Source organism: Pleurodeles waltl, chromosome 11, assembly GCF_031143425.1.
Source record: "Pleurodeles waltl isolate 20211129_DDA chromosome 11, aPleWal1.hap1.20221129, whole genome shotgun sequence".
Classification (NCBI taxonomy): domain Eukaryota; kingdom Metazoa; phylum Chordata; class Amphibia; order Caudata; family Salamandridae; genus Pleurodeles; species Pleurodeles waltl.
Genome location: NC_090450.1, coordinates 11,650,401 through 11,673,298, shown reverse-complemented (window position 1 = coordinate 11,673,298; position 22,898 = coordinate 11,650,401). Strand labels below are relative to the sequence as shown.

Below are 22,898 nucleotides of genomic sequence, written 5' to 3'. Positions count from 1 at the left end.
TGCATAAAGCAAGTTCTTAAGGGAGCAAGGTCTCCATCAGAAACCCAGAACGTGTGGCGCCTACACGGATGATGTTGGCAGATGCTCGAACATGGACTGTTTTGTTTCAATACGATCTTTGTACTGTTTAACAGCCTTCTGCCCAGATTTTACTCATCAGTATTCAGCAGGTAACAATACCCATCAGTTCCCTGGGCTGCAGAGGTATGTTTTTTTTCAGTCCAGATTCAGTTCTGTTCCTTTGGAACTGACTTTGCTGGGGAAGGACTGACCTGTCCCCAGTTCAAGGAGTGGCCAAACAATTAAATGTTCCAGACTTCATTGCTGCTGCTGTGTAGTGTTACTGACAAGGGTCCTTGGCGTCTAGGCCTTGGCCATCTGTGACCTCTCAAGGTTAACACAGTGAACTTAGTATCTATCACATATCTCTCCCCTCTCTTCGCACAGACCTTGTCAAGTGTCCCCCTCGTTGTATGGGAACATTACAGATCGATGTCAGGTATGCCCCTGATGTGCTTTTATGTATTTGTTCCAGAATCTCACACATTGGTTCAAAATGTAAATTGCTCGCTGTTTTCATCTCTTCGAGGCATTGTTCAACTGCCGTCCACTCATGCAGACCACAAGACTTCCTGTTTTTGAGGTCACGCAGCTGGTAACCTACATTAAAAACAGATGTTCACATATTATTGTCGTCACATGCCCCAAGTTTTGGTTAACACTAGAAAGCTGAATCCGCTTAGTGTACTCTGCAGAGAGCGGAGACCGCACTGGGATGGATGGACGCATTTTTCTTACTCACTAGAGTTTGTTGGCAGCAGTCCTTCCCCTGATAGCCAGATCTGTGGTCTTGTGATTATACATGGGCTAAATGTTAGTCCGGTCACAAGACAGCTCCTCGCACTCTCTTAGGATTGCATTGTGGCTGTCTGTAAAAATTACTTGTGTAAAATGAGACTTTTAAATCTCCCAGGGTTCTTGGCGTGACCACCTCTTCCAAACTTGAGCCAGGTGGTCGGTGAGGTGCCCATGGAGACCTTATGAGACCCACCTAAGCCCCAGGAGCCAGACAGTGAACACTTAAGGTGGTTCTTGGAAGGATAAGCAGCCGACGAATGCCGCTCAGTCCCAAGGCTGGAGTAGTTTGTGCTAAAATGCATCATCTGTCAATCTTGCATCTGATCCTTTTACACAGCTTTGGGCGAGAGATCCACGGAGGTCGAGTACTGGGACCACAGTGCCTTGAACCGTGGACCGAGCGTAGAATCTAATTACCTCGGCCTCTAAGATATTCCCAAAGACTGAACACTTTTGTCGTTGCTGGATTCCTCTTGCACTAAACAGTGGTGCAGGAGTACCGGAAAGGCGCCGGACTATGGGCTCCTCATTGAATCTTTTTGTCGGGTTCCACACACTGGAACCTTTACCCTAGTACTCTGACTATAGGGATAGTGCTCTCCAAAAGTACTTCAGTAGCAAGATATTCAGCAGTACGGACCCTGGGCGCATTGGAAGGTTCTGCATTACTTATCACATCTCACTCAGATTGCGCAACCAACATGGCAGATCAGAAATGTGCCGCAGTTCAGAAGTTCTGCCCACCAAGAGAAAAGGGTACCTCAGTCCTCCAGAACCAGCCAGAAAATGCATTTAATCCCAGTCGAGATCACTGTGGGCAGAAGAAAAGGTAAGCACGGCCGGAAGCAGAAGCCCAAGTCTGGAGAATTAGTCTATAGATGAAACATGCTATGGACACGGACAAAAAACGGTGAGCATGAAAATATGGCAGTCATGTTTGTGTTTCCAGTCTTCTGCGGGGTAGAGTATGACCTCGGCTGCCAATAGCCTGAAGACTGATATGGTCGAGTGGAAGGAACCTGCCACTGCCCAGAACTTGGTCTTGATAGCCACGCCAAAGCTGGAAAGGACAAGTCCATATACACTTCACAGACTGTGTGGGACATCAGAGATTGTGCTGATCACTCCTTGGTCAGTTAGAAGAATTGTAAAAACGGAAAATAGGCTAACATTTGCTGTTGGCAGAGAACTAGAAGTGTCCCTTCTGAATCCTTTGCATGCCCCTTGTACACCAAGCCCTTTGTTTATTTTTTGCAAAAAAACAGGAATTGCTCATATGTTTGTTTCTCCTGGTCAAAGGCCTCTTCTCCTCCAGTGTTTTTTTTAAATTCAAAGTTTGTTTCAGTTTCGATGCCACCGCTAATATAATGTGGGGATTTCCACCGCAGTCCCTGGGATCCAATGTAGCCATAGTGTGAGGGAGTCCCTTGACGTTGCCGTGACTCATTCTACTTCTGATATTGCTTTGCATACCTACACATGGGCCTCTAGGCTGAGTTTTTTGGTGCTGATAGGAGCTTTACCCACGTTCCAAAGGATGGAGACTTCACAAGGTACCTGCACTTCAGCGTAAACTTACTGCTGTTAAGACAGCGGCATCACCAAGAAGGTGCCAACTTGACTTTTTCTTCTAGTGTGCCATGCAGGGCATGGTCTTTGGAGTGTGTCTTGTAGAAGTTCCATTGTGCAGTCAACTATCATATTCCGATGGTGACTGCAGTGTTGGAAATGATATTAATTCCGTACATGGTGCAGCAATCTCTTCATACACGCGTGGCATCTCACCTTTGGATACAGTGCCAGCTAAAGGGCACATTATGGCCACAGACTGGACCGCCATCAAATCCGTTTGCGCATAGTTTTGTGTGGCCATGAGACAAGCCTGGTGTCTTGAGTCCCTCTATCGGTGGCAGTGTCTTTGCATACTCTGCTCTTTCTGTGCTTGGCGGAGGTGGGGAGAGGACACTAAAAGGAAGCCTGGATTACAGGATATAAACCACTCAATTGTGAGATCATTTGATTTTATTTCTACACCGCATAGGCAATCACAATCGCACAAAGAGAGGCCACTTAGGGGGAGAACATCATGTACGAAGGGATGGACGTCATTCCGATGTGTCGGCATATTAAGGCATTGAGCATATGGCGGGTGATAGAGACCTAATTTGGAACATATGGAGCAGATCTTGGTGTTGAAGATAATCAAACAACATAGACATTAAAGTGCCAGACCATGATTACGATTGACAACTGCGCAGAAAAGCCAGACTGTAACCTAGATTGCAAAGGTAGCTAGCGAGACGAGTAAGTTGAATGATGAGAGAGTGTTTTTTTTTTTTTTTTTTTTTTATTCATTCCTCCTTCATGTATAAAGCAGTACTCTCCTGGTGACTTACGGCCTGGCAGTTCAGGCTGAACTTGTTCCCATGAGGAGCAGGGCCAAAGCTGATTTGCATATGGCTGGGTCCAAACTAGAATAGCATGGTGAGCAAAAACACGATGGCTTAAACCTAGATCTTTGTGATTGGTGTGAATGTTTGATTTGTTCAGAATTCCATCCATCAGCAGTTTTTTGCATTTGTCGCCCAAAGTGGGAAGGGTATGCCCAGACCTGGTCCTGTGCTCACTGTACCACTGGATTCAAGCTAGCCTGGCTAAAGAGGGGTGATAACCAAAACCATTCCCAGGATGCTTGTTTCCCATCCTAGGAGGACCTGGCCTGGCAGTTCAGACTGGACTGTTCCCATGGGGAGCCGGGTCAAGACTGATCTCAGTGATACTCCTAACAGTGTGGAGAAGCGTGGCCTGCATGATGCTTTTGCGTAAAGCCATATTGCCAGCAAGTAAAACCGGTCCCTTTCCCAAAATTTGGTGGTAGGACAGCAATAATCTGGGTGCTGTGGACCCCCTCAGATCCTCGAGCCACACTGCCCCTGCTGCACTGCCAGCTGTGCCCTGGGTAGCCTGGGCCTCATTTGTGTATTTCTGCCCCCAGGGTTGGACCAAGATTTTGCTCCTCTAACTTTAGGTCAATGTGTGTCACCTTATCTGGCACTACCGTAGCTTGCACCGGCCCCTAGTGGGGGTTTGCGGCGCTTTAACTGTACAAATGGATTGTAGGCACCTGTGAATGTTTGGTTGTAGGTGTGGTTGTAGAGATCTCCCATTGAGTGAACAATGGGTGTGGCGCTTAAGGTTCTGATTCCTGGTTTGGTTGTGTTGTACCGATAGTGACCCTGCCTGTGAGTGTGTGCTCGTGTTTTAAGCTTGTGATAGAGAGATTACCGTTCATGCAACTATTACCTGAAAAAAGTTGTGGGCTCTTGTCTGGAAGATGTTCTTTCTTTTGCATCGTGGTCTTGGGTTTCCTTGGCGATTCCCTAAATAGCCCTTGGTTATGGGACACCAGCTGGTCCCTAGTGGCCTCTTCCACCAGTATGAGGCAGAAATGGTCTGTCCAACACTTTTCCAACCTTCTCACTTGGCGTGTTGTACTGACAGCGTGCAGTGCCCACACAGGTAGGTGGTGCTGTCAAGTAATGAGGGCCTAGGAGTTTTGTTGTTTTCTGGAGTGGTGGTCGGGTGGGGGAGCATTGCATGGAAGAGCTCCTCTAATCTAAAGTCCACTCCCTGTATGCCTGCCGTGTGATGTTTGGTGGTTTGTGCAGAGTTAACAGAGGGGCCTAGTTGTGTGTGCTGTGAGCAATGAGAAGCATGGACCTGACTTGAGTCGTTGCCCAAGACGTGTCATCTTTATGAGACTTAGAAATCAATATATATTCCATTTTGCCTGGGAAGAGTTGGTGCCCGCCATCAATGAGATGTTTTCTTAAGTTTACATGACTCCCTCATTTCCTGTTGGGTCAGAGAGTCTACAATCATTTTGGACATTTGATAAACCTCTTTTCTCTCGCTCAGATCCAACTTGACACAATCTAACAGTTTGAAGTAAATTTGTAATTGCATTTACAATAATTTGAGTGTCGAAAAACATCTTGTTGCATGTTAGGAATAAGCTAGTGGGCCTAGTGAGTCCTTGAAAGGGCTTTTCATGGAGCAGTAAGCCTTGCTTTGTGTCTTCTGGTCACTTGACTGCATGCCCTTGGCTATAATGTCTGCTGTTCCTCCTTCCAGGGTGGATACCCAGCTTCTGGTCCTGCATCTTCAGTCCGACCTGAGGACGAGCTTGAGCGTCTGACCAAGAAGATGCTGTTCGACATGGAGCACCCACCCTCTGAGGATTACTTTGGTGAGTACTGAATCCACGCTCCTTTTCTATCCTGCTCTTGTGTGTAAAGGTGTATTTGCTTCTGCCTGAAGTCTTGCATTAACCCAAGACCTTTTGGAAACATCCGTCTGCACCTCTGGTCGGGCTTGTAGTGTAAGGAGTTGTGACCTCGCTTTCTCACTACATGTGCTTTCTGATGTCAGGAGGAATCTGCAATAAGAAAATAAAGATCCGTGATGCGTTGAGAGTTAGTAAGACTCGCATTAATGATGTCCAGTGGTATTTATCCTTTCACTCTGGTTTTTTATTTTGTACAACAAACAACTTAATTGATTTTGGGATTAATTGAGGTCTCTCTGTGAGACTTATCTTCACCTTCTTGTAACTCGCACATGTCCTTTTTCATTGTCTGGCCTTCAATATTCTAACTATTTAACACGTCATACAAAACCTGATAATTTTTTCATGCATCCAAAAAAAAGATTGTGTTTAACCTGTGGCCAGCTGCAGAGTCGGACGGACTTATGCCTCAGCTATTCGCCCAGGCTCATTCTTCAGAACCTAAGTGCTGCTGAGTGCTGGATGAGACCAGAGGTGACCGCTTGTAGACACTTAGAAGGTAAGATAAAACAATAAATGTAAGTGCATCTCTGGAACCCTGAGCCAAGGTTAGCCATCTCCCTGGCGGGTGCTAGGGCCACCCTCTTGACGTTCTAAGCCACAGGGCCTGCCTTCTGATGGATGCATACTTAGAATGATCTCCTTTCCTTTTGAGGCATTTCCCTAATGGTTCCTGCATAAGGTAAGGAGTTGCGCGTACTTTGTATACAAACTGGAGACCACCTTCTGCGCACCCATTCCTAGAAAACCCATTAGTAAATTTTTCAGTAATTTCGGTCCCCTCTAAACTGTTGTTTATCGACAAGCTGTGCAGCTTCAGGAGTCAGTGTCACTTTTTGTTGTAGTTTCTAGTGCCATCGGCCCAACCATTCAGAACTCTCTTGAGCAATGTATTTTTGCTTCATGCAAAGATATGCTTAAGTATTATGGTTTGCTCCACTGCCACGTACATGAATGTCAACCGTGCACATATGCTGTCATTTCCCTTTAAAACTTCAACAAATGTATTCTTCCTAATAAGTTGTGTAACGAGCCCCTGTCAGCTGAAACATTCATCGATTTGTCACCTATATTCTTATTATAGAAGAGGCTGAGAGTCTTGTTAGCACCGTCTACACGTGGATGCAGCGCTAGATTTTGCAAACATTGGCACCTCCCTTTTACCATACGTGCTCCTTCCTAAGTGTGTCCCATCTGGTGTGTGGGCTCATAATGTCTTTTCAATCAATCAGTTGTTGTAAAGTGCAGCTACTCACCCGCTAGGGTCTCAAGGCGCTGGGGGAGTGGTTGTGTAGTGTGTACCGGAGGTGGATTAAAAAAGCTGTGTCTTCAGTTCACTTGTGAAGCTGGGGAGGGAGGTAGATTGTCTGATGTGGATGGGACGGGCGTCCCAGGCGGTGGCTGCCAGGTAGGAGGAGGATCGTCCTCCTGTTCTGGTTTTCCTGATGCGGGGTACTTCTGCGAGAGAGAGCTGGGCTGAGCGCAGGGCCCTGTGGGGTACGTGGAGGTTGTCGCTGGCTCAGGTTGGCTGGCCCGGTGTCGTGGAGGGCTTTGTGTGTGTGGGTGAGGATCTTGAAGGTGATTCTTTTCTCTATGGGGAGCCAGTGCAGTGTAGTAGGTGTTGTGAGATGTGACGGTGTCTGGGTAGGTCGAGGATCAGTCTGGCAGTGGCGTTCTGGATGTTTTGTAGTTTGCGAGTGAGTTTCTTGTTGATTCCGGCACAGAGGGCGTTGCTGTAGTCCAGTCTGCTGGTGACAAGGGCGTGATTTCTCTGTGATTCTGTTTAGGGTAACTGTGGGTTCATCTGCTGTGGACAGGATCAGTGGTAGCTGATGCTTTCTTTGAACAGACGTGGTCCCTCTTAAAATAAATAGCTAAACTAATTGATGAGATTGCAAAGTTAAAAAATAATAAAAAATAAATAAAACAATGAGTGAAAATAGGAAAAGAGTTAAAAAAAAAAAAGAAAAAAAAAAGCAACAAAAAAAGCTGCCTAAATGCAAGCCAATGCACGATGAGGTAATGGTGGCTCCTTGCAGCCATCATGTGCTCGCCAACCACTGTACCTCAATCAACGCTGCAAGGGGGCACCTACATTGCTGGCTCACCTGGCTGCTCTCAGCTTCGTTGCCCCGCTTACAGAGGGGGAGGGGGGTTGCCCATTCCCAGGTGCCATGAAGGTTGATGCTGCTCTGGACAGAACGTGTGCAGCAGACACACAGCACAGGCTTTTAAAGATGGAAGAAGTTAACAGCCAGTGGTGACACGCACAGGTGTGTAGCTTCAGGGGGTGGTGTTTGGGGTGTGACACCCCCACCCAAATAAATGCATTTTTGGATTTAGAGTTTGATCTGGAGGCCCCGAGTGAGGTCACCTAAGCCTTTGTTTGTTTTTCTCCTTTCCTTGTTTGACTAAAAGCTTTTAACTTTTTTTTGTTTTTTTAAACCAGGAACTTAAACAGAGGCCCAACTAATGGAAATCAGTCTTGCAGATGTTCCTTATGGGAACAGTGTATCCCAAATCTTGGTCATCCCGCCACCCTTCGGCATATACTGCTTTTATTTGGAAAATTTGCGATTCACAAGCACCGAATCTCGCTGCCTAAACTAGGCCCCTGGACACGCGTGGCATCCCCATCAGCCCTAGTTACCCATACACATCACCTCTCACACCCTTTACCCCTGGCCCTGAATGTGTGGCCTGGATGTTCTCCTGTGAATCCCTGACACACAGCGGTGCATCCTGCAAGGGCAGTCACTGTGGTTGTGTCCCTGACCGTGAACTGGCAGCTCAGTGCGCCGGGATCACAATAGATTACGCGCTTAGCTAAATCAATATTGCTGGTTCTCAGGTGAAGTTTGCTTCTGTTTAAGACATTTTTGGATTTCAGAAGCTGCATTTGTACTTGGTCTAATATAAGGGGAAATGGAAATAAATGCTTAGATCCTCATCCAGTGCAACGTATGCTCTCAATCCTTGGGAGGGTGAAAGCACCGGATCCATGATTCTTTTCCCTTCAAACAAAGACTTGTTCAGACTTGATCAGCTGTCAAGACCAGTGTCGAGGCATTCACCTTCACCTTCTAGCGGCTGAAGGTCCTCGGGTGCGCAAGCTTCACTTGTGTTAAGGCAGCTCCTAGCACGGTGATGGGTAAAGGCAGCTCCTAGCACGGTGACGGGTAAAGGCAGCTCCTAGCACGGTGACGGGTAAAGGCAGCTCCTAGCACGGTGACGGGTAAAGGCAGCTCCTAGCACGGTGACGGGTAAAGGCAGCTCCTAGCACGGTGACGGGTAAAGGCAGCTCCTAGCACGGTGACGGGTAAAGGCAGCTCCTAGCACGGTGACGGGTAAAGGCAGCTCCTAGCACGGTGACGGGTAAAGGCAGCTCCTAGCACGGTGACGGGTAAAGGCAGCTCCTAGCACGGTGACGGGTAAAGGCAGCTCCTAGCACGGTGACGGGTAAAGGCAGCTCCTAGCACGGTGACGGGTAAAGGCAGCTCCTAGCACGGTGACGGGTTAAGGCAGCTCCTAGCACGGTGACGGGTTAAGGCAGCTCCGGTGATGGGTAAAGGCAGCTCCTAGCTAGCACGGTGACGGGTAAAGGCAGCTCCTAGCTAGCACGGTGACGGGTAAAGGCAGCTCCTAGCACGGTGACGGGTAAAGGCAGCTCCTAGCACGGTGACGGGTAAAGGCAGCTCCTAGCACGGTGACGGGTTAAGGCAGCTCCTAGCACGGTGACGGGTTAAGGCAGCTCCTAGCACGGTGACGGGTTAAGGCAGCTCCTAGCACGGTGACGGGTTAAGGCAGCTCCTAGCACGGTGACGGGTTAAGGCAGCTCCTAGCACGGTGACGGGTTAAGGCAGCTCCTAGCACGGTGACGGGTTAAGGCAGCTCCTAGCACGGTGACGGGTTAAGGCAGCTCCTAGCACGGTGACGGGTTAAGGCAGCTCCTAGCACGGTGACGGGTTAAGGCAGCTCCTAGCACGGTGACGGGTTAAGGCAGCTCCTAGCACGGTGACGGGTTAAGGCAGCTGCTAGCACGGTGACGGGTTAAGGCAGCTGCTAGCACGGTGACGGGTTAAGGCAGCTGCTAGCACGGTGACGGGTTAAGGCAGCTGCTAGCACGGTGACGGGTTAAGGCAGCTGCTAGCACGGTGACGGGTTAAGCCAGCTGCTAGCACGGTGACGGGTTAAGCCAGCTCCTAGCACAGTGATGGGTCTGCCTTCCAGGCTGCTCACGAGTGTTTGAGTGCTGTGGCTTTGTGGGAACCCGGCGCAGCTCCTGCTTGGCTCAGCGGTATGTGCACATACTCACTGGGACGTTTTGTGGGTGCCCAATAACTACAGGGGTTGCACAAGGTGAATCGAGTTGACCTCTTACCTGTCAGTCGTGTGTAAATAAAAGGGTACATCTTGTATGTGCCAAACAAGCTCCCCCTGCTGACCAATCCAGCTTGTAGAAACAGGGCTTGCACCAATTTTAATGAAAGAAAAGCGTGCAAGAGCATCTTCTGTAACTGATTGATTGATTGGGATCTATCAGGGATTTGTAAAGTGCAGTACTCACCCGTGAGGGTCTCAAGGCGCTGAGATGCAAAGGTGCACCGTTGGGGTCTTGGGGCGCTCCTTTGTCCACTTGTAAGTGAGATGGAGTTATATTTTCTTTGTTTAAACTTGCATTTAGGAACCCTAGTTAATGGGGCCAAGGCTGTTGGGTACCAGCTTTCCCGCGCTTTCTTGTGTTAATGGCTGTAGAACAGAGGATAAAGGCGTTCTGGCATATAAGGTATGTTGATGTTTGGATTCCGGAAGTGTGTTTAGGAGAGATGCAGAGATAAAATGGCACGACACATTAATAAATGTGTATTGGCATTAGATGCCATTAAAAAGATGTTTAAAAAGCCGATAGGGGTATTAAATGAATGAATGCTAGCAATTGCGATCCACAGGTGTTTAGTGCAAGGAGTGAAGTCGATATAATGCATTGCAATTAAAGGTAAACATCTAAAACATAAGGAACCCGAGCTCTTTAGGGCCCTAGAGGGTGCATTTTATTTGAAGTTTTTGGATGAAAGCTGATGAGCAGGGAGGTTTCATGTGGGAAATGGGAAATGGCCTCTTGATGAAATTTCAAAACTTCAGTTTTGGGAGTGTTTTGGGCATTAAAAACAACATTCCTTTGTTTTTTACGTAACAGAAGAGATTGAGTAATGTCGCGAGTTGCTTTGAGAGCTCAAAGTGGTGACTTTTCCCTGCCGAGAAGGATCCCACCTTTCAGTTGACTCCTCCACCATTTGAATATTTTTCATTGGCAGTGTCCTAGGCGCAACCCAGAAGCAAGCAGCTTCTAAGAGCTGGAGCCTCGTAGGCGGCAGGGTTTGCAGGTTTCACTCAGCAGGTCCAAGGAAGGAACACTGAGTGTCAGTGTTAGTTTAAGCATTTCAGGTTTTGCTCTCTTACTGAATATTCATTCCTGAACTTGTAGTGGTGTCGAGCCAGGACGTTTCTGCGTGGAATGCCTCGGCTTGCAGCCTGAGGTCTGTTCGCGACATGATGAAACTTTATTTCATTTATTCTGATAAGTGTCACAGGCATGTCCTGGAGCCTGACGCTCAGTGGAGGGTGAAAGAGCGGCTTTCATTGACAAGCATGAGAATGCTGTTATGAGAAGTCTTGTCTTGTGTCCAAATCTTGCACAAGACTGATGATGTGGCAGGCGTTCCTCTGTCATGAGGAGAAGCTTGGATAGCAGCACCGAGGTCTTCTTGGAGCCCAGTGACCTTGATGGATAAAAGGCGCGCACACTGAAGACTGCAAGAAGGGCTACATCTTTCTAAGAACAAGATGGTGCTCAATCTCAAGGGCCACGTCTACCACGGAACATTAGTGCCACATTAGTCCCTCGCGCGTGGGCATTGTGCTTGTTCCATCACACGAGTGTGTCTTCCACCTATGATGAAATGCTGGATAAACGAATGAGGATTGTTCTCCCAACATTTACTTCTTTTGGCGTGCTCTTGCAGGAAGTGCACCCCGTCTTTCCCTCCAGTTTCTGTTTCTTCTCGGAACCACTTCACCATCCTATTTAACTATTTTGGGGAGCTGAGGGGAGTGGGTGTAGTCGAGTGAATAAATGTAATCATTTCTCTGTTCCTTTTCTTGGCATCCTCAAAGATGGACCCAAGGGGGTTGTTTCCATCGTACAACACACGTTACCCTGTTCCCCGGTGTTATGTTTGCGGTTTACTACAGCGGGTGATCTGTAAAGAATGCTTCTCGATACTTCTACTGTTTCGCTTTCTGTGTCTTCTGTCCACGGACCTCTAAAGCTGCCTCTCGCTTATTCTGACGTCAGTGAAGAGACCTCTTAAGCAGGCAGCCATCAACTATACAGCAGGAATCTCAAGAGCAGATGAGGGAAAGAGTCCACGCAAGGCTGTACCTTGTTTGAGTTGGCTTGTCTGCGTGGGGGTGTCATTGATTCTGCCTGGGGGTGTCATTGATTCCATTCGAGGCCTGACATTTATTGAAAGGGTTAGCAGTAGAGCCCCAGAGAAGAGAAGTTCAGATTGGGAGTCCACAATACTGGTGGTCTTTCCAAAGCGGCAAGATATTGAGCTGCACGTGAAGGTTCCAGAGAATTGTCTGCTGAAGTCCTGCTTGAAGGGGTTCCAGACACGTGTGTGCTGAGCTGTATCCATTAGAAGGGTTTTTGTGTCAATCAGGAGATTCTGAATCCAGAGATGTGTAATCCGCTCACCACGGATGTTTCACTTGGACTTCGAGCCTAGTGTCCCCTACCACTGAGACTTTACTATCCGTTTCTGAGCATGGTCAGGCTGTTACTGAGTGTTACATTACACTTTTGTGGCCAAGCGAAGTGTTGGGGAGCTCCTTGGCACACACTGTGCGTTCCCAAGTGGCAGACTCAGGCCTACAGTTTGTGGGTCGCCTACCTTCTGGCCTTCTCTTCTGCAAGAGAACTCTTTTTTAATTTAAGAATTAAGAGTTCAGTAAAGGGGGCAGTAGACGTGTACCTGTGGTGGTCCTTATGTGCCACTAAGTGATCACAGTGATGCATAACCATTGCTTAAAATAATGTATAATTGTGGCAAAAATCTACATAGATCCTTAAAGGCACAGACTCAGCCAATGCATTAATTACCCGGGAGTAACAACGTTTGGAATGAGATTCTTTACAAGTAGAGGGGCATTAAAGCTATGACTTATTGGTGGTAGTCCTACAATACTAAATGGTGCAAGTTGAACACCAAGGCCAGATTACAAATTAAATAAAGTTGCCAATGTTGGCTCTTCTTGCACCAACCAATTGATGCAGACTTGTTTCTGTACTGCCCGCCGGTACTTAACTGCCCAGTGTCCCGTCAGATGTTCTGGCCCAATCTGCCTGGAAATTGGGTATTAATTTTAAGTTGTTTTTTTAAGTGATGTTTGGGACACTGAAAGATTACAATTTAGTTTTAAAATTAAAGAATGCAATCAAAATAAAACTAACCTGTCGGAGGTGAACTATGTTGATGCCCAACTTGCCCAGGCGCCAGAAGAGGGCAGCCTGGATAGTCCACTCCGATAAACTACCTAGAAAGTTCCACCGCCCAGGGGTGTCTGGAATTTCTACTTGTCACTTCTATTTTGTGTTATAACCGCATATAATTTTCTAACTACTTTTCCTCGTTCAGTTTGCATTCCTTATAGCAAACTGTTTCATTTCTTTTATTTACAGCTGGTGTCGTTGGATTTGGTTTTAAAAAAAAACTTTTTCCACTAAATGTACTTTCTGGATTTTAGTGGGGTTAGCTGACCACAGTTCACTACTCGTCGCATATTTTCTTAATCTGCTGCTTAGAGGAACAGAAAACATCTACTTAATAATCGTAAATGTACAGTTCGGGTTGTGGAAAACGCGACTTCCTTGATGCTGCTGGTGGCCTCACCACCTTGTGTGGCTGACGTGAGTGAACTTGGTCTCAGAAGTTAGTTGATCCCATTGAAATTTTGCACCTTCAGCCTTTGAAGCCTTTGTGGGGTCTGAAACTTTCTGTGGAGCCACAGCTCTGTGTGGCAGAATGTTGAGGAAGCAGTCGTCTTGAATCCTCTGACATCCTTCCAAAGCTTTTACAGCAGCAAAGACCTGAAGGCCAGAGCACTAGAGGTTGTCTTTTACTAGGGCCACTTGATTGTTCGTCTAATCCTCCACGCTAGGGGCTCGTAGGATGGTTTAAAGGTTTTACCAGGTTCCGTTAGCAGTGCTCCCATGAAGAAATGTTCCAGTTGCATGGTGGTCCCTACAGGTCCACTTCCAGGCCCAGTGTATTCCAGAGGCAGGAAACAGGGTCCTCTGTCCCAGGCATGTCTTCACGCTCCAGCCTCAGGAGGGAAGCACCTTCGGTGATAGGGCTTCAACCCTCTTTCACGTGTGGATCTGCAGATGACTGGAAGCACCAGCACAAGAGTGAAATACTGGATTATAACATTCAGACAGGATGTATTCAGTGCACCTGGCTAGTGTCTCCTATCTTCATTAGATTTTCTCCTTGTGATGGGGCGTAGCCGAGGCACTTTAAGGGGTTAACCAAGCAGTTTTGGTGGGGAAGCCTACAAAACCTGTTAACATTTTCAGGCCTTCTGGTCTCAGTTTTGCAGGAACATAAATCCTTTCCTTTACTGTGTATATGTTCTGCACCTTAAAAAGCATATTAGACTTGTGGGCACTAGAAATACATTCAGACTGAAGTCCCTTTTCAGCTGTGCAGAGCGACCCTTTTGCGGCCCATCCTGCATCGGCTGCAGGAGCATCAAAGGACATCTTTCTCTTAGGGTAGACTTGGCCATATCTCGTGCTGGGCATCACCCCATTGGTCTGCCTGCTGTCCCATCTGCATGGGCAAAGGTAGCAGTCTCTGCTCATGTACAGATGTCATCAGGGTGCATGCTTTAGGGGTTTCTCCTCTGCCCACCATGGCCGCTTGCAGCCAGTTCTTTATTGGGGTGATCAATAAATGATGCGAACTGTTGCAGAAATGCGTGCGGACTCCTGAGAGCGTCAACAATATATTTACTCGCATCACTGCTGTAAAAGACACAACGAGAACTCCAGTTCAGCATGGGAACTTGCAGGCCAGGCTTTATCCCTTCCTTTCAACCGCTAGGAAAACATACTGTCTAACATGACATGCTTAGTGTTGGAAGAAGGACCAATAGATCCTTCATCCCTGATTTCCATACAGACAGCTGACTTACCAAAGTGTCGCTTGAGGCAATTTGGAAATAAAGATGCGTGCTCTTTAAGCCTGGGTTTGGTTGGTTATGAGACTGTGGTCACTGGAGAAGTCAAACTATTCAATTCCACAGCCATTTAAATGGGCTCCAAGAAAATAAGTGAACTCGCTGTGACATAATTAGTATGCCAGAAATATGTTAAATGTGTAAAGAGATATATTTACAAAAGAAAAGGTAGATAAAAGAAATCAATAAAGGTGTTTTATGGTATTGCATCAAAATATATAGATTGTTCATGAATAAACCACTAAACCTGTATGCTCTGTAGTGCTATTTGAAAATGCTGTGTAATGTGTTTAGTTATTTTAGGGATAGACTGATCAGTCGCCCGGATGCCAGGTGAGAGCCGCTTGACTTCACCCGCTCTCTCCCCTTTCTCCAGGGCGCTGCTCCCGCTGTGGTGAGAATGTCGTTGGAGAAGGCACGGGGTGCACAGCCATGGACCAGGTCTTCCATGTTGACTGCTTCACTTGCATGACCTGCAACAATAACCTGAGGGGGCATCCCTTTTATGCCCTGGATAAGAAAGCCTTCTGCGAGCCATGCTACATCGTAAGTACCATCTCTGTGCCACTATGCCAGCCACGTGTGGTTTTCTGTGTGTTCAGAAACTTTCAATGTGCTACAAAAGCAACTCTTGGGAAACTGACATCACAAAATATTCATTAGGAAAACTTGTAATGAGACAACTTGTTCCTTAAATACCAGTCAGACTTCAAACCTGCCAGAGCATGAAACTATACTGCCAAGTTAGTTACTCGAAGGACTACCTTGCTAATCTGGGTGAGCACCATGCATCAGCTGTGATCTCCTTAAATAATCCTGTAGTGTGGTGCCTGGCTCTGCAGTCCAGTGGATCCTGCTCAAAGGCCCGCAGTATGGACGCCTGCTTTGCATTGGTCTGCGGTGGAGCAACTCCTGCCTTCCTCAGTCCACAATTTGTACCACCGTTATATCAAAATTCACTGTTGATGCTGAATGCTACTGAGAATAGCACAACATCAAGTAAGAAGCAGAAGGGAGGGGGTTGACTTAGGCCTTTTAGGGGTACAAGGATCGAGGGCTATGCATACCCTTAGGTTCACAGTTGTGCTTAGTGTTAGAGTACGTCTTTGGTTCCACGGTTAAAGGCTTTGACTTGAGGTTGCATTTGGACTTGGCTTTGAGGTTCAGCTTAAGGTTGAGGCTCTGTGGCTGGGGTTGGGATGGGACATGGTGCTGGGCATACAGTTAGGGGTAGCATTCATGCTATACCAATTGTTCTGGTCAAACTTCGGCTGGGTAGGAAATGGTTAGCCTTGAGGTTAGCATTAGGGGCAGCCTTAGGGTAAGAAGTGTTTAATTGTTAGGAAATTGGGCTTAAAGTTAAAATTATGATCAGTTGTCGTCTAAAATGGGGTGTCAAGGCTTTAGTCAAGGTAGAAAGACACATACAGCGGTGGTGGCGTTGACCACTCATCCTTATACAAACCTTGTCGCTGTAGTGATCCTTGATCTAGTAAACTGCAGCCCTCCAGCACTGTCCGTCCTCGGCGTGGATTCCACCGCAAGAAAGGTCTAGCAGGTGGGATGTGAACAGGTTCTTCCCCGCCATCATTACAGTTGGGCACATACCTCGTCAGTGGTTGGGGATCTCTGCACCATCACCCAGACAACACCCAGCTCTGCCTTCAGGATTAAAGTGACCCATGGAGAATCCCATGCACTTATCTGGAGATAGAACTTGTGTGCCATGTAACTGCCCTGAACCAACACCTGCTCACCACCCCTCCCCCTGCAGCCCCACCCCCAATGGAAAGTAACAAACTTGCTCTGCTGCTTCAGGTTAATTTCTCCTGTGGCACTCTCCCAGAGTTCTTTTGAGTGCATGCTGGGGTTGTTGAAATGGTGTGTCACTAGTTGCCCTTGGGCTCTACTTTCTTTAAACGAAATACTGCTTGAGCTTAAAACGTCACCGGTAGCTTAAGTGTGCACCATATACCTTTTACCGCACTGAGCAAGACTAGGGTACAGAACTGCACCGTTTCTATTTCGATACGTACATATAGTCAGTCTGTGGTGAATATGCTTGAGGGCACTTTGGAAGCTCCTTCAGTTTAATGATATCCTGGTTTGTAGAGTAAATTGATGAGCTTTAGCTTGGTTGATATCTGTGAGTGATGTAAGATGTGGGACCGTGAGCAGTGAATGGAAGGTTTGCAAGTTGTAGTTGGCTTAGTCACCTCTGTTTGGTGAATGTCATTTTTTCCAGTTTTCAAAGATTAGGTTTTGAGTTTCAGATACAAAGGGAAAGTGGTGCGAGTGGCCCAGCTACGCAGTGTGTCTCAGGCCTTCATCCTTAGGAAGTTACATCCTAGAGAGCGCTTAACTTGCCTTTACCAAGATTTCTATTAATTGATAGAATTGTTGCCAAAAAATGTGGACATACATTTGTTAACAGATTTTCTCCTCGGGCGAGTTCCTACCGTAGACAGATGAGTGGCTTTAGCCACAGCTGGCGTGGGCGGCCGGTGTCCCCGTCACTTGGGCTCACATCCGGTGCGTCTCCACATCAGGACTCTGCAGCCACCAGGCTGATCATTGGAGGGTTTTACTCATGCACTTCATTACGCGGAGTGAATTCTTGGCTGGCAGACTAAACTCCCTGCATTAAAAGGATGCAAAATTGAGTTATTCGTCTCTAATTAATTTTTACTGCCTCACATTGACAATACAATCTTCCATCGGCAGATTGTTATGTAGCGCCTTTCGAGTCCTCGTGTGAACCTCCAGTTGTGCTGATGGTTCCGGCCTTGTACTGATGTGCACCGTGAGAATGCATCTCAGTTATTGAATTGGTTTCCACAGCTGACACCCTCTCTTTTGGTTACACAAATATGCAAGATCTTCCTTGCATCAGGTAGCCCCTGTGGCCTGGCACTCCGCCAGCTTCTCACACCGTAAGGTTGGGCGGTGGGAATACCCCCGTGATTCAAATTCCTTTCCAAGTCTAATGACTTGAGTACTTTTGACTCCTGTCTCTCGATTCTTTTTGCCACCCTGAATGACTATTTGCAGTTCACTATAACATATATGAAGTGCTGGGAGTCATCCAGTTTAGGAGCTCTTACACATCAAACAGAATCTTTTACGTGTGGTGGGGCAGAAGTGGTGGGCGAATAAAGTGCACGATTGGGTGTCCGCAAACTTTACCTCTCAGAGGCTTATGAAACCCCCCGCACCTCGAGCTGCGAAGCTGCCCATCTACAGCCCAGGCTTTGGCTGCTGCGTCAAACCCTAATACCTGAACCCCGTCAACTACCACAAATCGGGGTGAGTGGCGTTGCTGTGTGCAGGGAAGGCCCTCACCTTAGGACTTGGACGTCACTTGTGCAGAATAGTTGGGCTGTAAGCGTGGAGCCCACACTCCCATCAAGAACAGGGCAGTAGAGGACGCCTACTGCCCAATTAAAGTTTGAAGCCTGTGCTGCCTCCCAGGGCTTGTTAGCAACCATCACAGCACATGTTTAGCATCTCTCAGATCACTTAAATTGGAGAAGACAAGTTCATCACTTGAAAGGTTTTGATGGTCGTGAGAAGAGATTTAAGGCACCTCGTCTTCGGTTTCTTTAATCACACAATGCACTGTAAGTAATTCATGGAGAACCCTGCCAACCAATACATTTAAACAGGTCATCTGAAGATAAAATGGGCAGGGGCTCATTATTGTGTATATTTTAGTGTTAATCTTTCGACCGCCAAAAGCATCAGTGTGTGGGGCTTGTAACTGAGGTTAGTGCATCACTTCCACAGCTGGTCATCCCAACCAGAGGCCCTGACCTTAGAGCAGTGGGGATGGGAAAGACCTATCACCACTTCTTTAAACAAGCATTGGCAAAGCCAGTTGGTGTGGGTTCAATTGATAACCATGAAGCACGCGCTAGTGAGAGAAATGGAGGAGGACCAACAAATGCGGCTAGAGTGAGCTAAAGCTGTAAAGTAGTGCCTCAATCAGTTCAGTGCAAGATCTAGAGTGAAGGTGGAAGGATACACTCCAACAGCCAGTAGCACTACATGTGCGATCAACCCTTCACTCGGCTGAGAAAATAAGTGATTGAAAAAGCCCCAAGCCGGGGGGTTAAAGAGGCTGGTCATAGAAAGCGAGTGGGTTAAAAGGGGCGATCTAAGCACTCTGTGTCTTCTGTTAGCAGGTAGGTCAGTGTGACAACTGTGCAGTCAAAACCCAGACCACAGCAGTGGAATGCAAGCATTTATTTTAAAGAGTTAAACATATTCACAATATTCTACGAACACGCTTAGATCAGATGCCCTTGCACTGACATGTTTACTACTTCAACCCCTAGATATATATGTGCAGTATTTCCCTCCTTAGTAAGTGGATCGTCCGTACGGATGTGGCAGGTAAGTAGCTTACGGATAAGCCAGTGCAGTGACAATATCGTATGAACTCGGAAGCACAGGTGGATCGTTTACAGAAACTTGTATCTATCCTGTCACGTACGACACCTCTGCCCATTCTGTCTTTTGCTTCATTAGCAAGCCACATCCTGAGACCAGAGGAGGTCCCTCCTGCTCCACTTTGGCAAGATGACTTCAAGATCATGCGTTCGTTATAACCGTTGGCTACATCTACAAACAGAAGGTGCTCCTAATCAAACTGTGTTGGCCAACTCTCTCACCGCTCGTCAGTTTAAAAATGCCCCCTCCCCCGGGACCATGATCCCAGAAGCCCATCCGTACCTCCATAACCTGCTGGTGAAGAAACACAGCCCAGGTCCTGAGTCTTTTGGCCAACCACAGGCCAGGCTCCTCCGGACAAAGAGCTGAGCGCTCCTGTCCAGTTCCCTTCTCTAACAGAAGAGCTGCAGCCCCATAACGAAAGGTGAATTAAAACTGGTGACCACCACGGGTAAGGTAGGTGGTTAACCCTCCAGGGAGCTTAGGTTCTGCTGAGCTGCTTCTGAAAGATCTGCAGAAATGCAGCAGTGACTTTGCAATGGATAACTTCCTTCCGGTGAAACATCGGCCCTAGGTTTAAGATGGCCTCCTTTGTGGTGTCTTTAACCTCTGCCAATGCAGACCTCACATTTACAGGACTACAGGAAATGAGCCTCTGGGAACCTTGAATCCCGCTTGGCACCTGTGGTGGGCATCCATGGCAGCTGCCACCTTCATGCTGACAATCTGCGTCACTGTAGCCAAAGCTGCGGTGGCATTTCACCTTTCCAACAGAGGATAAAGGTTGGATGAGAAATAACTGGTGCTCAGCTCTGAATAAACAGAGGTCTTGGTCATGGGAATGACCAAGGCATCTGAGGAAACAACTTCTGGCATCAGGACATCGATTCTTGCCTAGTGGAACGAGCACTGGCAAATGCAATAGGTTTGCCCTTTGCAAGCCTCCTTATCTATTTTTGCTAACATATGTAATAGACATGAAAAGTAATAAAAAGTAGAAATCTTGTTAAGGGAGGTGTGCATAAAGTTGCAAAAAAAAAAGTTACCCATCTCAAAAACAAATTAAAAGACATGAAATTAACGATTTGCCCATGGAACCTTGTAGAGAAGTGGGTAATATTTAGGTTGCTTTTTCCAAGCACGCAGCCGCCAGCCACAGTAAAGGCAGTCGATAGCTGAAGCCGGCTGACCCATTGCCGCGTGCTGTAGGCTGTTAGGTGGGAAAAAAAATCTGATTGTCACTTGAATAGACCAAATGATAAACGAAAGCCCCTCTATTTATTTACATATACATACGACCGTATTTTTTTTATTCTGAAATTTTAGCAAAGATGAAGCTGGCAAGACCTAAAAAGTGGAACATTTTAAATAAATTGCTCCTTGAGCTGCAAATGAATGCAATCACCGGCGGGCATGTGTGATTTAAGTCCTTTGTTTTATGTTGTGCAACGAGGCGCTGGTTTCAAGGCTCATATCGCTTCTCCTCTCGAAGCCAGGTTGGATTATGGCAAGGCGCCTTCTTTTGGGCGATGCTCGTACAGTCCTTCAGTCCAGGCGGGGTAGGCTCTTGCTATACTTTTGGTCTTGTGTGCTGGAAGACATGGTTGCCATCTCCCCCACAGAGAGAAGCCTCCACTGGTGTCCATATTGGGCAACTTTGAAGCCCACTGTGTGGGACAGCAGGCTGGGTGGGCTCGGAGTGCGCCCACCACGCTGGAGCAGCTCGAATATGGTACCAGGGAGTGCCAAGCACTTTGGTGCAGGTGACCTGATGGTGGGACCTCCCTGGTTTCCCACCCAGGCTGTGCCTTGTGGCCCTGCCGTCCTCTGGGTTAGAAAATGATCTGCTTGAAGTTAGGACTGACCTGAAAACGCTTGTGTTTTCATCTCACTGTCTTCGGGCTCACCGGCTGTTTCTTCGTCGTTAGTGCTAAGAAACCTTTCCACAAGCTGCACTCTTCACCGGGGCTGTAGTAACTTAGCCTGACTTACACGGGCCGCGGACAGTTGTGCCACAAAATATTAATAAGAAGTAATACGAAAACACAACCATGGTATGCAAATCAAATCAAATCAAATCATTAGCATTTATAAAGCGCGCTACTCACCCGTGCGGGTCTCAAGGCGCTAGGGACAAAGGGGGTGGTTATCGCTGCTCGAACAGCCAGGTCTTTAGGAGTCTCCGGAAAGCGGAGTGGTCCTGGGTGGTCCTGAGGCTGGTGGGGAGGGAGTTCCAGGTCTTGGCCGCCAGGAAGGAGAAAGATCTCCCACCCGCCGTGGAGCGTCGGATGCGAGGGACGGCGGCGAGTGCGAGGCCAGAGGAGCGGAGGGGGCGGGTGGGGACGTAGAAGTTGAGGCGTCTGTTGAGGTATTCCGGTCCCTTGTCGTGGAGGGCTTTGTGTGCGTGGGTGAGAAGTCGGAAGGTGATCCTTTTGCTGACTGGGAGCCAATGCAGGTGTCTCAGGTGTGCGGAGATGTGGCTGCTGCGGGGTACGTCGAGGATGAGGCGCGCCAAGGCGTTTTGAATGCGTTGTAGGCGATTTTGGAGTTTGGCTGTGGTCCCGGCGTAGAGGGTGTTGCCGTAGTCCAGGCGGCTCGTGACGAGGGCGTGGGTCACGGTTTTTCTGGTGTCGGCGGGGATCCAGCGGAAGATCTTGCGGAGCATGCGGAGGGTGAGGAAGCAGGCGGAGGACACGGCGTTGACTTGCTTGGTCATGGTGAGAAGGGGGTCCAAGATGAAGCCGAGGTTGCGGGCGTGGTCTGCGGGGGTCGGTGCGGTGCCGAGGGCCGTGGGCCACCAGGAGTCGTCCCAGGCGGACGGGGTGTTGCCGAGGATGAGGACTTCCGTTTTTTCAGAGTTCAGCTTTAGGCGGCTGAGCCTCATCCAATCTGCGACGTCCTTCATACCCTCTTGTTGGTTGGTCTTGGCGCTGGCGGGGTCCTTGGTGAGGGAGAGTATAAGTTGGGTGTCGTCGGCGTAGGAGGTGATGATGATGTCGTGCTTGCGTACGATGTTAGCGAGGGGGCTCATGTAGACATTGAAGAGTGTCGGGCTGAGTGAGGAGCCTTGAGGTACGCCGCAGATGATCTCAGTGGGTTCTGAGCGAAACGGAGGGAGGTAGACTCTTTGGGAGCGGTTTGCGAGGAAGGAGGCGATCCAGTCCAGGGCCTGGTCTTGGATCCCGGTGGAGCGGAGGCGGGTGATTAGGGTGCGGTGACACAGTGTCAAAGGCAGCCGAGAGGTCGAGAAGAATGAGGGCGACTGTTTCACCGTTGTCCATCAGGGTTCTGATGTCGTCTGTGACTGAGATGAGGGCAGTTTCAGTGCTGTGGTTGGTTCGGAATCCGGTCTGTGTGGGGTCGAGCAGGTTGTTGTCTTCCAGGAAGGTGGTCAGCTGTTTGTTGACGGTCTTCTCTATTACTTTGGCTGGGAAAGGCAGAAGGGAGATGGGGCGGAAGTTTTTCAGGTCGCTCGGGTCAGCCGTAGGTTTCTTTAGTAGGGCGTTGACTTCGGCGTGTTTCCAGCATTCGGGGAAGGTAGCAGAAGAAAAAGAAGAGTTGATGACGGTCTGGAGGTGCGGGGCGATGATGTCGTCGGCTTTGTTAAAGATGAAGTGCGGGCAGGGGTCCGAAGGGGCGCCAGAGTGGATAGAGTTCATGATGGATTTGGTTTCTTCCGTGCTGATGTGGGTCCAGTTGTTGAGGGTGATGGTCGGGGAGGTGGGTTCTGTGGTGTTTGGTTGGGTCTGGTGTCCGAAGCTGTCGTGGAGGTCGCTGATCTTGCGATGGAAGAAAGTGGCGAGGGATTCGCATAGATCCTGTGAGGGCGTGACGGCGTTGGCGTTGGCGCTGGGGTTGGAGAACTCCTTGACGATGCTGAAGAGTTCTCTGCTGTTGTGGCTGTTTTTGTACAGTCTGTCGGTGAAAAAATTCC

At 48.2% G+C, this 22,898-nt stretch overlaps 1 protein-coding gene across 3 annotated transcripts in view; it reads left to right on the top strand.

The window, feature by feature from the left end:
• The window catches only part of LPP (LIM domain containing preferred translocation partner in lipoma), a 657,734-nt gene that overhangs the window by 526,731 nt on the left and 108,105 nt on the right, over positions 1–22,898 (top strand). For all 3 annotated transcript variants that reach the window (XM_069212799.1, XM_069212797.1, XM_069212798.1), the window contains 2 exons: positions 4,993–5,107; positions 14,889–15,058. In XM_069212799.1, coding sequence (XP_069068900.1) covers positions 4,993–5,107; positions 14,889–15,058 — 285 coding nt within the window. The remainder of the gene's footprint in view (positions 1–4,992; positions 5,108–14,888; positions 15,059–22,898) is intronic.